This window comes from Diabrotica virgifera, chromosome 2, assembly GCF_917563875.1.
Source record: "Diabrotica virgifera virgifera chromosome 2, PGI_DIABVI_V3a".
Classification (NCBI taxonomy): domain Eukaryota; kingdom Metazoa; phylum Arthropoda; class Insecta; order Coleoptera; family Chrysomelidae; genus Diabrotica; species Diabrotica virgifera.
The window spans coordinates 68705520-68720087 of NC_065444.1; the positions used below are offsets into that span (position 1 = coordinate 68705520).

Consider the following 14568-nt stretch of genomic DNA (forward strand, 5'->3'; position numbering starts at 1 on the left):
GTACTTGGCCTACTTCTTACACCTGTACACTTTGCACTATATTAGCAAATATAAATATAAAATATATTTTTTAATCATCTTTCCTCGTTAGAAGTCGCTAAAGACATGCGTTGGTATAATATTTCAATATAATGTATTTACCAACCAATCGAGTCGGTGCGTTTTGATTCAAGTCAGTCTTCTTACGAGCCTCTTTGATAGCGGGTAAACTTAGAAACACGTGTAAAAGGATAATAAGAGACTCGAATTTAATCAAAATTAAACCGTATATTTTTAATTTTTATTACATTTTTTAATATTCACATAGAGAGTGTTTCTTAAAATTACCTTTACAACAGTAATACGTACTGCCATTCTTCGTTAAACTTGTTTGTCCTCTTCATTCCGTCTTAACTAAGTACTAAGTATTTTCTGTCTACATTTTTAATCTTTCCGAAGTTTGATATTTCCTGTTGTATCTGTATGAATATTTTAACAGAATCCATTTCCAACCACTAACCGATCTAACAATTTGAATTTTTAATCAAGTATTCTCGTTTACCTTTTAGTTAAAGATTATAAATGTTAAATGTATCTATATTTATGTATTTGTAGGCACGTTAAGATACAGTGGATTTGCCCAAGCAGCCAGACAGCTCCAGTTTCTTGGACTGCTCGATACTGCTGATCATCCAAGCCTACATCAACAAGGCCCAGAAGTTACATGGAGAAAACTTATCTGCGATCTATTAGGACTGGAAGATGCTAACATGTTTTATGACAATTTAAAGAATAAAATTAGTGAAAGGACTGGAACAGATTCAGCTGTTGATATTTTAGAGGAGTTGGGACTTTTGGACAACCAAAATGTTGTTAAATGCGGTACACCTATTGATACGCTTACCCATTATCTGTCAACAAGATTGGCTTTAGGTAAGTGAGGTTTTTTCATTACAAATATGTAGTAGTTATATTTTCAATAAGTAAACAATAATCATAAGCAAGATCATCGTTCATTAGCATGCAGCAAATTTTCACCTCTAACAGCCTCACCCTACCTCTCAAAATGCGACTTCTGAAATGTTATGTATTCCCGGTTTTGTTATGTTCCGTTGATGGTTTACGGAAACAATTAAATGAAATGAAAATAAGTGTAAGACAACGAACAATAATATATTTATTTATTTTTGGTTAAAAAAGCGTGCTTATATCTCGTAAGAGGGTTTGTTATTCTTTGCGAGACAAGGGTTTGTGTCAGATTGCTGTGGCTGAACTAAAAACACATGTCTGTGGTTTTACGTTGAAGACTAATTTATTGACATAAAGAGGCTGGCCCTTTATCTGGTGTTTTAAAAGCTGAGAACATTTCTGTAGTTTTAAGAAGCGTCTTCGAATGCATTTAAAAAGTGATTTATTGACATAAGGTCTGATAAGGTAACTATTTAATGGGTAATTTTGTTTCCCATAAATAAACTGAGACAGGCCATTACATCTGGTTTCGTATAGAAAGAGATGTGAATTTTAAATGGTCCATATTATTTCATTTTGAAAAAGTTATTAAAAATTAAAATTAAAATTAGCATTTAAAAAATAGTAAAATAGTAATTGAAACGTGTCGCCACAACACCCCCCTTCGAGAATATAAGACGATAGATAATACATATATACATACAATGAAAATTGAAAATGGAACACACGACGCAATGTTTATACGAGAAAAAAAATCACTGACTTCACTGAAAAATGTTTTAACCGACACTTGCTTGGTAACTTCCAGTAAATCTTGTTTTTCTCTTCGGTCTGCTGTTCTCATTGTCTGTGTTAGTTTTGCTGGACAATGTCATTTTCCCTGGCTCGTGATGGATATTTTCGTAAAGCTCGTACGCAGGTTTCAATCTGTCTATGGAAATTGTTACTTCTTTTCCATTTACATGGACGACAAAAGTCTTGTCTCCCCGCTTAATAACGGGAAAAGGACCGTGATATGGGTTTTCTAAGCTGCTTTTGATTGTATTACGTCGGAGTCACCAATGTTCCGTTGGTGGTTTACGGAAACAATTAAATGAAATTAAAATAAGTGTAAGACAACGAACAATAATATATTTATTTATTTTTTGTTAAAAAGGCGTGCTTATATCTCGTAAGAGGGTTTATTATTCTTTTCGGGACGAGAGTTTGTGTCAGACTGCTGTGGCTGAACTAAAAGCACATGTCTGTGGTTTTACGTTGAAGGCTAATTTATTGACATAAAGAGGCTGGTCCTTTATCTGGTGTTTTAAAAGCTGAAAACATTTCTGTAGTTTTAAAAAGCGTCTTCGAATGCATTTAAAAAGTGATTTATTGACATAAGGTCTGATAAGGTAACTATTTAATGGGGAATTTTGTTTCCTATAAATAAACTGAAACAGTGAATTTTAAATGGCCCATATTATTTTATTTTGAAAAAGTTGTTAAAAATTAAAATCAAAATTAGCATTTAAAAAATAGTAAAATAGTAATTGAAACGTGTCGCCACAGTTATATGGAATGGAGGCGTGGACAATGACCGCAACATTGATGAAAAAAGTAGAGGCCTTTAAAATGTGGGCTTACCGAGTTATATCCTACGTATGTCCTGGACCGAGCACGTGACCATCGAGGAGGTGCTACGCCAGATAGGTAAAGAGAGAGAGGTAGAAATAACTATAAAGAAAAGAAAGTTGGAATCGTAGGGTCATGTTATGAGGCACAATAAATATAGAGTACTACAGCTGATCATTCAAGGGAAAGTAGATAGCAGAAGGGGTCCAGGGAGGAGGAGACACTCATGGCTCCAAAACTTGCGGCAATGCCATCTGCCGAACTATTCAGATCTGCAGTAAACAAAGTCAGAATTCTTCTTCTTCTTGATGTGCCTATTCGTGACGAATGTTGGCGATCATCATGGCAATCTTCAAAAGCTGCACAGATGTTGTGTTGAACCAGGTTCTGAGGTTCTTTAACCAGGATGCTCTTCTTCTTCCTGGACCTCGCTTTCCAAATATTTTTCCTTGCAGGATGGCTTGTAAAAGGGCATATCTAGATTCATTTTGCATAATGTGTCCAAAGTATTCCAACTTTCGAGATTTGATGGGGGCCATTACCTCTCGGTTCTTCTCCATTCTTCTAAGGACCTCCTCATTTGTGACCCGATCAGTCCATGGGATTTTAAGAATTCTCCGATATAGCCACATCTCAAATGCTTCCAACTTTCGGCACATATCCTCGTTCAAGGTCCATGATTCAACACCATTAAAAGGACAGAGAAAACGTAACATCTCAACATTCTTACTTTTATACCAAGAGAAAGGTTGTGGCTCTTGAAAAACGAGCCCATACGGTTGAAGATTGATCTAGCTTTTCCGATGCGCGCTCTTATCTCTTGGTTGTTGGTCCATTCTTCATTTATTATGGCGCCGAGGTAGTTGTAGTGCATCACTCTTTCTACAGGGGTTTGGTTGATATAGAGTTGACCTTCTGTTTATATTGAGTCCATATTGTTGACTAGAATACGTGATTTTGTTCATGAGGACTTGTAAACAAAGTCAGAATAGCCATGTTAATTGCCAACGTTCGGAACGGACAAGGCACATGAAGACGAAGAATCAATAATCTTATATCAAAAATAGAGACTTTTATAGATCTCAGATATGTTCTCATGTATGTGAAAATAAACAGAATTCAATGCAACAATTTATATATAGTCCTGAACTAAGCAAATGGTATAAAGAGAAAAATCAAAAAGTCTGCTCTTATTATGTTAATTGAAACCAACTACATCGCAAATTCCTCGACAGAATGTATTTGGATCTCTTTATCGCAATACCAATGTTAAAAGAATTTGATTAAATAAAAGGAAAATACTATTATTAGTAAAAAAAAACTCATACAGAAGTCAAAACTTCAAGTTGTATATTGGTATAAAATCGTTTTTTAAAAAACTTCATAAAATGTCATCCAAATGGATTGCAAAACGTTTTCGTTCTAAATCAGAACACCTTCAGTGCATTCTGCTGAGTAATTGGAACTAGCACACTATTTAAAGTGGTAACCTTATAATATATGGTTTACATAATATAGTTTAAGAAAATGTGGTGACTATAAGTCGATGTTGTTAGTAGATTAAATTAAATACATACTCAAAGGGCAGCATGTTTCCCTGCTCGAAAAATACTAGGTTCTTGCCAGTTCAATGGGCACAGAATAACCAACATGGGCACAGACCAACCAACTCATGTTGGTTGGTCTGTGCCCATTGAACTGGCAAGAACCTAGTATTTTTCGAACAGGGAAACATGTTGCCCTTTGAGCATGTATTTAATTTAATCTACTAACATCGACTTGTAGTCACCACATTTTCTTCAACTATACTATGTAAACCATATATTATGAGGTTACCACTTTATATAGTGTGCTAGTTCCAATTACTCAGCAGAATGCACTGAAGGTGTTCTGATTTAGAACGAAAACGTTTTGCAATCCATTTGGATGACATTTTATGAAGTTTTTTAATAAACGATTTTATACCAATATACAATTTGAAGTTTTTACTTCTGTATGAGTTTTTTAAACTATGGTATACAGCCAACTACTGGGATTTTCCCAATGATTTTCTATTATTAGTATAGTAGGTCAATAATCGATATGTAGGACAATAATGTATCGACAATACATAATTTTTAAAGTTACATAAAATTAGAATTTGATGTTAATGTTGGGAGTTATCGAAATTTATAAGATCAAGTACTTATTATAGAGGGATGCTATCCTGATTTTTTTTCTGATTTTTCCTCATGATTTACACTTTAGTGTAATTTCCATAAAATATATTTAATAAATTTGTTGTCTAATTGGTCCATTTCTTGCTTCCAGAAAAAAATGAACGGGATTTAGTAATACTAAGACATGATGTAGGCATCGTTTGGCCTGATCACAAAATAGAAAACAGGGGAATTAATTTAGTCGTCTACGGAGACAGCAATGGACACTCAGCCATGGCGAAAACTGTAGGCTATCCTACTGCTATTGCAACGAAGATGATTTTAGATGGTAAGTTAGACTTAATAGACCGGGCACTATCGTCGCCCCCGCTAGCGAAATTATTCCGATTCGATTTTATTGCACAAACTTACTCAAAAAGAGGTCCTTATAACATATCCACTGGGTGCCGGGCGGTGCCGTGGTCGAAAAATTGTTTAAACAATTTTTTTTAAACAAATTCACAAAAATATTTTTTTTATTTCGAACATTTTCTTTTATGTAATTTGGGTCATTCTGAGCAAAAAATGGCTCTTGTCATTTTTCTCTAAAATTGATTGTTGTCGAGTTATATGCAATTAAAAATTTGAAAAATTCGACAATGGCCATTTTCATGGCTTAATAACTCGATTAAAAATTATTATTATAAAATTCAAAAAGTAACCAAATCAAGTTTTAAACCCCTTCTTTAAGGTCCTGAAGAGATTTTTGTCATTATTTTATTACAAAGCTGTTATTTTTAATTATTACAGCTCACAAATTCTACTTATGGTAGTGTGCTATGCTTCTTTTCATGAGCATTTTTCAGTGCGTCACAAATGATAGAAAAAAAGGTAAGTCCGTGATAATATACATTTTAGGGCCGGTTTCACCAACGACAAATAGTAGTTTATTCTATGAATAAAGTTATTCGACCAATAAACTGACCTTTCTCCATTTTACTAACGTCAAATAAGACTTACTTTAATTATTTATCAAATAAATACTTACTGTTCCAACAAATTGGTAAGTAAATCTCGCCGTTAATATTAATGAGAAAGAAAATTCGCCAGTTTAACTTTAAATTGTCAAAATTATATTGAAACGAAATATTAATATAAACGTCTAATAAATTTTATTCGACCAATAGCTATTCATTGATTTATTTGTTGTTGGTGAAACCGGACCTTAGTGACATGACATTTTAGTTAAATCTGACAGTTGTCACATTTTATTTGCAATTTGGCATAAAATCAAATCAATTGTGTTTATTGCATTTATAAAATGGTATTTGATTTGTATAGTCTTATAAATTGTACAGATTATATTCGTACATATATTATATAATTCGTAAATAAATTTTTTTCGATTATAGCGGCATCTATTGACAACTAGAATACATGTTAAAAATGTCACCGACGAAATGTAATCACCGACGTGCGTTTTTTTCTGTCACATGCAATTTAATGCATTAGAAAGAAATCGAAAAACTGTGACGCACTGAAAGATCCTCATGAGAAAAAGCATACATAGAGTGCTTTTCAGATAAAATTATCCACCTTAAATAACTTTTGAAACACTGATTTTTAGAAAAATCGCAAAAACACGTCAAATAATACTTGAAGGGGGAGACGTTATGCCATATTTAAGCTTGCCAAGAATAGCGCACTCTCACCTACCCCTCCCCCCCCCGGTATCATCTCTTAATTTTTTAATTACTTACACCTTTTCTTGTGTAATATTTGGATTCTCCTCTTTGTACTGATTTCAAAAATGTAAAAGACGTGATGCCTAAAGTAATTAGTTTATGAGAAAAATAACTACAAAAGTAAGAAAACTGAATTGAATAAAAATTATGTTTTTAACAATTTTGTTAACAACTAACAACTAAATGTTTGTGTGTAATAAAATTGTTAAAAAATAATTTTTTTCAATCCAGTTTTCTTGCTTTTGTATTTATTTTTCTCATAAACTAATCACTTTAATCACTGTTATACATTTTTGCAATCAGTACAAAGAGGAGAGTCCAAATATTAAATAAAAAAGGTGGAAGTAATTTAAAAAAAAATGAGGGATAGGGATGATGGTGAGAGGGTACCTTTCCCGGCAAGCTTAAATATGGCATAATGTCTCCCCTTTCAAGTATTATTTTTAAGGTGTTTTTGCGTTTTTTTCGGAAAATCAGTGGTTCAAAAGTTATTTAAGGTGGATCATTTTATCTGAAAAGCACTCTATGTATGGCTTCTAATTGCTTCTCGTTATATATTAGCTTCCTCATAACATTTTCTGTATTTACGTTCCTTGGTAAGATTTTTATTTATTACAGCTTTTTATAAAAGTTGATTTATTTTTTTTGTTTTCTTTTCCCTTCTATTTTCTCTTGGTCTGATATGCTGTTAATTATTTTCTTGTACCTTTCGTTCTTTTTATCCGTTACTTATCTGACACTCCTGGTCGTACCAGTCTATTTCCTTTAGCTTAATGAGTCTCAGTTGTTCACCAACCATGAAACGGAACTGTTTTGTCTACTCTTAGCTGTTCAATATTATTTTTTTCTCCTGTATGGCTACATCCCTTTTGGTCAAACTCTTGTACTTAGTTCTGAAACCCTGTTCTTCTCCTGTTAATTATATTTGTTTTTAACCTTGTATGGTACTCACAACAATCTTTTGAACAGCTCATATTTAGTATCAAGGAATATACTACAAACATTTTGTTGGAAATTCCAGGTTTTGAGTCTAATTGTGGATTGTGGACGCAAGGTCTTGGTACGCACGCTGACGTTCAGTAGTTGATACCTTTTGTATTTGTTTTAGGTGAAATTCAAGAAAGAGGCTGCCTTTTGCCGTTTGCTCAAGAAATTTACAGACCTATGTTGCAGCGACTAAGAGCAGAAGGTTTGACAGCTACGGAAACATCAAAGTTCGCTTAAAAACAACAGTCAATACCTACAATGATGGGATGCAAGTTACCAAAAGTAAAGTGAAAAATACAGAGACATTTGTTTTTGCTTCTTGTGCAAAAGTGTTTTACTTTTGAATTACTTAGTATTTTTACCGTCGATCACGAGTTAAAGAGGAGGAAACTGTTTACTGAATCAAATCAGAGGTAGTCAAAATGCTTAAAGCAATTACATTGCGTAGGCTATTACTTACCTAATATTGGTTCAAATGCATTAACATGAAAATAAGTTGATTTTCTAATAACACACTGTCGAACATAAAATTAGTCACCAGTAATTTAAATTTATTTTAGAAATTATTATTCTTTTTTAACTATTTTAATAAGTATTTTCGATTGTAACATAGTTTACTAACGGATTGCTTAAAGGAAACAACGTTTCTGTCCTTCAAAGTTTATTGAAAGTAATGAAAATGAACAACTTTCCTTTAGTTTACTAAATATTGAAGAGGGAAGATTTTAATTTAATTAAGAGCAAAGGAAGATTTAATGATTAAGAGCACATTGGTATACGGATCCGAAACATGGAGAATAAAGGTACACCAAAAACGAAAAATAGAAGCTACGGAGATGGACGCCCTAAGAAGAGCAAGTAGAACATCGAGATTGGACCGGGTTAGAAATGAGGAAGTAAAGCGAAGAATGAATTTACAGGAAACGGTTGTAGAATGCATTGAGAAGAAACAATTAACGTGGTACGTAAATGTTCAGAGAATGGGGGAGGAAAGACCGCCAAAGAAAATTATGAAATGGATACCTACAGAAAACAGGAAAAGAGGAAGGCCAAGAACGACATGGATACAAGGAGTAAGACGATCAATGAGTGTACGAGGATTAGAAGATGAAAACTGCAATGATAGAAGATATTGGCAACAAGGCATCGGACAACGTCGGAGGACGTTTTGAACCCGAATTTATATATATATATATATATATATATATAAGATTTTAATTTGATGTGTTTTTTGTTGAAACAAAAGAAATTTTAAGAACTTCTGTAGCCAGTATTCCCTCCTCTGGCAGTGATAACAGTCTGCAAAAGACAAGGTATGCTTTTAATCAGATTTTGGATCACATTTTGCGGAAGATTGGTCCATTCCTGCATTAATACGTCACAAAGCTCTACGGAAGTTATGAGGGCCGGTACATTATTTCGTAAACATCCCGTTCAGTTAATCCCAACATGTTCTATGGGATTGATATTTGGATTGGGAAAAGGCCAAACAAATCGTGTGATTTAAATTTCCTCAAGATACTCAGTAACTATCAGAGGAGTCGTCTCCAAGAATAACCATAAACAGTAAAACATGGTCTTCTAGAACCAGTTTCAGGTATCTATGCGTTGTCAATGTCCCATTCTCGATAAAGACAACTCCGTGCGAGCGTCAAACGATATTCCTTTCCGTGCTATAACTGACCCCCACCAAATTGAAATCGCTCAGCAACACATGCTTGACATATCTCTCGCCTGTACATCGCCACACTCTTAAGGCTGATTTGTGTTAGACGAAAAACAATAGAAAGCGCACGTCGCAGCACTAGCCAATGATTTTCATATCAGACGATTCTTCAACGTGCTCCGTAAGACGGTAGTGTCGTCCAAATCCCCGTCCTAACATAAATCAGCCTTATAGAACGCGCACATCCCCGGTGTCGCCCCATTCCCTTGTATGATAAACTAGCCAATGCTTTTCATATCAGAGGATTCTTCAACGTGCCCCGTAAGACAGCCGTGTCGTCCACGTCCCCGTCCTAACATAAACCAGGCTTTACACGTTTGTCTGGGCCCATAAGGTAAAATCTCGATTCATCGGAACACAATAATAATACACGACTTCAACTCTATCTTGTTGAGGCCAAGTGTTCTCGTGCAAAACTCAATCTGGCAATTCGGTGTTCATGGGAAAGCAGCTATCCAGTTTCTCTAGTTCGAGAAGATAAACTAGCAGCATGAAGTTGCCTCCTAACTTTCCATTCACTTATATTTATATTTCTTATTTTTTGTGGATAATTTCATAAACGACAAAATGGTTATCTCTAGCTGTTGTAATTCTGCCTCGACCTGAACCAGGTCCTCGAGTAAGTAGACTGGGCTCTACATACCGTCGCCATACTTGTTGCACACTCTAGAGACTTACACCAACGTTTGTCGCAGTTTCGCGTTGACACCGCCACAATTCTTGCCGCCTCAACAAAACTTGAACACAACAGACAACACTACATAAACAATTTACAATTGGCATTAAAATCCCAGAAAAAAACTATGCTGATAATAGATTTTAGGAATTAGGTTAAGGGGCTCTGTTTATCTACAACTGTTATCAGTTATCGAAACAGCAACAGCAACAATTTGTTCACGCAATCCATTAATAAACTATGTTACCTACAACTGAAAATAGTTAAAAAATAATAATAATTTCTAAAATAAATTCAAATTAGGTACGGAATAGGGATCGCAGAGATTCGGATTCAATAAGGCGACAATGAAGTCGACTTTACCAAGTAACATGACATTTACCTACTCAACACACATAGGTACTACACATTACTCCACTGAGCTAGTGATATGAATTACGTGGCTAAAGGTTCCAAACCAAGGCCAGAAACAAAACAAAAAAGGTACGGGTGCCCCTAATTGTATGCTCGATAATGTATATGATTTATAGTGGCCTGAAAATTGGAAAAACTTTCTTCGTAGGTATCTTGTGATCGTTTGTATAATAGTTATTTTCCTAACAAGTGCAGAAACTCATTCTTTTCCGCACGCGCCTGCAGTTCGCCGAACGACGCGAAGCGGGAGTTCGGTAAGCAGTCGAATGCGGAAAAGAGACTTTCTGCAAGCGTTAGGAACAATATTTTTTCTACGAGTCTTTAAAAAATGACCAAATCTTAATCAATTAATTTAATTAATATGAAAATACATACACAAATTAATTCTTTGACAAGGTTGTCAAAACCAAACTTTCAGCATAATTGGTTAGCATGACGACGATCTTGGTTTCCGTGACGACGATTCAAAACCACTGTTATTGTCTACTGATTTGACTTTCGAATATTATGTCAAAATTATTTTATTTCATCGAATTATCGCGTTAATTTCATTAAAACAGGAACACAATAAGATATATTTGAAATAAATTAGTAAATAATATCTAAATATTAGTTTATTGCATGTATTATAATTACTTTAAGGCCATATTAACATATCTAAATTAACACGCGTGCGGAAAAGTAAAACGCGTGCGGAAAAGTAAAACTTTCTAAACTAAAACGCGTGCGCGAAAGTAGACATTTTTGCACGCTCGTAGAAAAAACTTGTTTTATAAAGCTTTATTTATTACTTAAGTTTTAATATAAATTTTAGTTGAATACCTTTACTGCCACTTAGTGTTTTTGACAATTTCAACAAATATTGTATGTCAACAACATTTTAAATGTCTAAATATTTCTTGCTGTATATTTTTACGAGGAACCCATATTATTTATTTTTATTTTCTTTAGTAACGCGATTGTTTTTTCTTTATATATTATTTAATTAAATATAATTGTTTAATATTAATTTTTTATATTATATAAGTATATAATATTTATATTAAATATTTTATTAGAATTTTGAATAAAATATATAATTTAAGAATATGTTTTTAATTCCTCTTATATCAAGAACCAAGTAAAACTTCAATATCAATGTAAAAAATATTGTCTGCAGTATTAAGTAAAGAGGCCAGAAAAATGATGACGAATGTGTTGTTTCTCCATGTTATGGTTTGGTAAATCAAGGCAATACCCACTTATGAGCTCTTTAGACACTTCGACCTTAGGCTCTTTAGACCTCCTAAAATGGATACATTATATCACCCCTTTCATGCGGGAACTAGCTCCTCTTACCACCCCGAACTACTAATGGGCAGTGGCATACTGAGCATGGTTCCGCGGAACCAGGGGCCCGCTCTAATACGCTTGTTTTTTTTATAATTTGATGGGGACATTTTGAACTACACAAATACACACTAGGAAATGTAACTGCTTAATAAATTTTTATTTTTGTGTAGGTTATTATAAATAAAAACGAATAATACCCATTTATCAAAGAATTTAAAAACAAAATTTATTAAGAAACATAGGGAACGCTTTTGTCTGGTTCTGTACTCTTTTTATCTGCTTAATCCGAAGCCCTGGTTTCAACACTTGTTTAAAGAATATCCGCCTGTGCCTACTAACCCAAACACTTGTGTTTATATCAGCACGATCCATGAATAGTTGTTGTAAACTACAAAGTTGTAGAAATTTGGAAATTGAGATATTCAATGTAAGTTTTATACGGGAGGTTATAAAAATAAGTCCAAGACAATAAATTACAGGCTCGATGCTCCTTTTGTTCGTATTTATATAAATAAAATTATAAATTAAATTCCAAATATAGACAAAAATTAGGACAACCGAACTTACACGTACGTATCAGAACTTTCGCAGTTCATATGTGGAAGCAGTCACTGCAGTTAGTAAGTTTAATCAATACAGTTACAGTTTGAAATATCTAAGAGCTAAGACCGTGATCTAAGGCTGTGGTCTCCAATACACGCTGTACGGCGTATATTGGATACCACCGACGACTATCTTATTACCGCCAGCTTATTTCTGAGGGCCGAAAGTCCCTTAGAATAAATAAAAAGTTTCTTTTGAACGAAATATTTGAAATTAAAAATTACACTCAATTTTCTCTTTTTATTTTCACCCCTTTAACTTATTAAAATAATCATTATAGAAGTTTTCAGGGACTTTCGGCCCTCGGTAATAATGTAATCTTTCATTCTGCGTTTAAATGTTTAAATAATACCTATTAATTTCCCAGGATTCGAAAAAAATGAATGTAGCCGAAATTTGCGCATATCCCTAAGTGTTGGCGAAAATTGCTTTATTAATTTCTTTTTAAAAAAATCTCGTAGTTTGATTAAAGATATTTACCCCACCTTTATCCAAGGTTTTATTTTTGCTATTTTTTATTTAAGCGTTTTATCTCCCTACTCCTAGAGGTTTGTTTGTAATTATTTTGATATTCAGATTTTTAATTATGACTTGACAGCCCTGTAACCCGCTTACCAAAAAAAGTTTATTAATAGCAAGCTGAAAATTTGTTAATAGCTTAACGGTAATAGCTAGTCAGACAAACTTTGATGTACAGGAACACTGGAATAGGGGAAGTTTTAATTGTGGAACAGGTTACAGGTTTCGAACGTCAGACTACGAAAATTTCACATGTATTTTGTCGGACAGAACTTCCAATTGATTTGTTGCCCTTTCATTAAACTCTTATGCAAAAATCAGACTACTATCTTGCTATCTATCACCAACATAATTCCTGCCATTTGACATGTTCTACGTGTCAGACTTATAAAATGCCTAACATATTATTTGTCGGACAAACATTTTTTCATATATTGTATAAAGTTTGCTATTGAATGAACTTAAAAACAACCTGCTAGTTTTCACAATCATATTGACAAGTTTCACAATTCAAATCACGTTCCACAATTAAACCATCCTCTGTTCCAGTATTCCCTTATATCAAAGTTTGTCCGAGTTACACCGTTAAGCTATTAACAAATTTTCAGCTTGCTGTTAATAAAATTTTTTTGGTACGCGCGATCCAGACCTTAGATTATGTAGAAAATTTTTGAGTTCCATTATTTAGGTATAAAAACGGCTGGAGTAAAGTGATCAGTCATGTCAGTATGAAAAACGATAGGATTAATATTATTTTACTGTTTTAAATTAGCTTGAGTTTTTATATGTTGATTTATATTTAATGTTTATTAAAAACTTTTGATATACAATGTGTGTTTTATTGGGAGGCAGCCTGCATTCCAACTGGAACCAGGGCCCGCTGATCTATCAGTACGCTAGTGCTAATGGGATAACTTCAGAGGTAACTCTCTCACTCATTTCCAGGGGACGTGTGAGGTGGTTTCCTCCTCCTCGCCGCATAGACGGCACCGTGGGCCATCCGCCAATCCAAGCAGATAAAGGTGTCGCCGAAGTCTACAGTGGCCGGTAAGTATACTGACCACCAGAGAATATCTTCTACGGTCTAGAAGAAGAAGACTTTGATGGCGCCATTATGTGGAGTATAGCCTGTCTCATACCTCCACAACTGACCCAGGAGTTCTGGAACCTCCGCAAAAGAGGCCCCTTTTGACTATCCCGACCAACACTGAAGAGCACCCCAATCACAGGTTAAGGTCCCATAGGCAGAGTGGATGAGCTCCGTCTAGCCAGGGCGTTAGCCCTTTCATTCCTCTTTACACCTGTGTGTGCCGGTACCCATACTCTGTTGGTTAGCGCTACATCATCCAGTGCTCTCTTGGGAAGCTTATAGCGACTTTAAGAACTTCCAACAAAGCCCCTAGCGCTGCTTGACTGTGGGAGCAGGTAGAGATGGTCCTATCTAAGTAAAGTATATCTATTATCTCTTGAGCACATACCAAGATCGCAAAGATCTCCGCTTGAAAAACTGATGCATGGGAACAGATAGCGTGCCTAGACTCAAGTCCGACTCCACCTTGAGCGGACTCAAGTCCGCTCGTCATATCTGGACCCATTCGTGAACCAGATGAGCCCGTTCCAACAGATTCTCCATACATCTGATATTTATTCCACTTCCATAATTTTGCAACAAACTTCTCAATATATCCCTTGATTCCCCTAAATTCGTCGCATTTTATTAGCAACTTCCTCTTTTGTTTTGGGTATTATTTTATTGATTTTTATCAATTTAAATTACTAGGGGAGTGCATATAGATTTTCACTTCGTAAAAAATCAAACAAGATAGAACTTGTTGTAATTTCATTAAGAAATGTGTAATAAATAACATA

General features: G+C 34.4%; 1 protein-coding gene across 1 annotated transcript in view; it reads left to right on the forward strand.

The window, feature by feature from the left end:
- The window catches only part of LOC126880063 (alpha-aminoadipic semialdehyde synthase, mitochondrial), a 73139-nt gene extending 61807 nt beyond the window's left edge, over positions 1 to 11332 (forward strand). The window contains exons 10-12 of the mRNA XM_050643719.1: positions 595 to 912; positions 4870 to 5046; positions 7551 to 11332. Of these exons, the coding sequence (XP_050499676.1) occupies positions 595 to 912; positions 4870 to 5046; positions 7551 to 7666 (611 nt within the window). The 3' untranslated portion in view covers positions 7667 to 11332. The remainder of the gene's footprint in view (positions 1 to 594; positions 913 to 4869; positions 5047 to 7550) is intronic.
- Positions 11333 to 14568: the final 3236 nt, after the last annotated feature.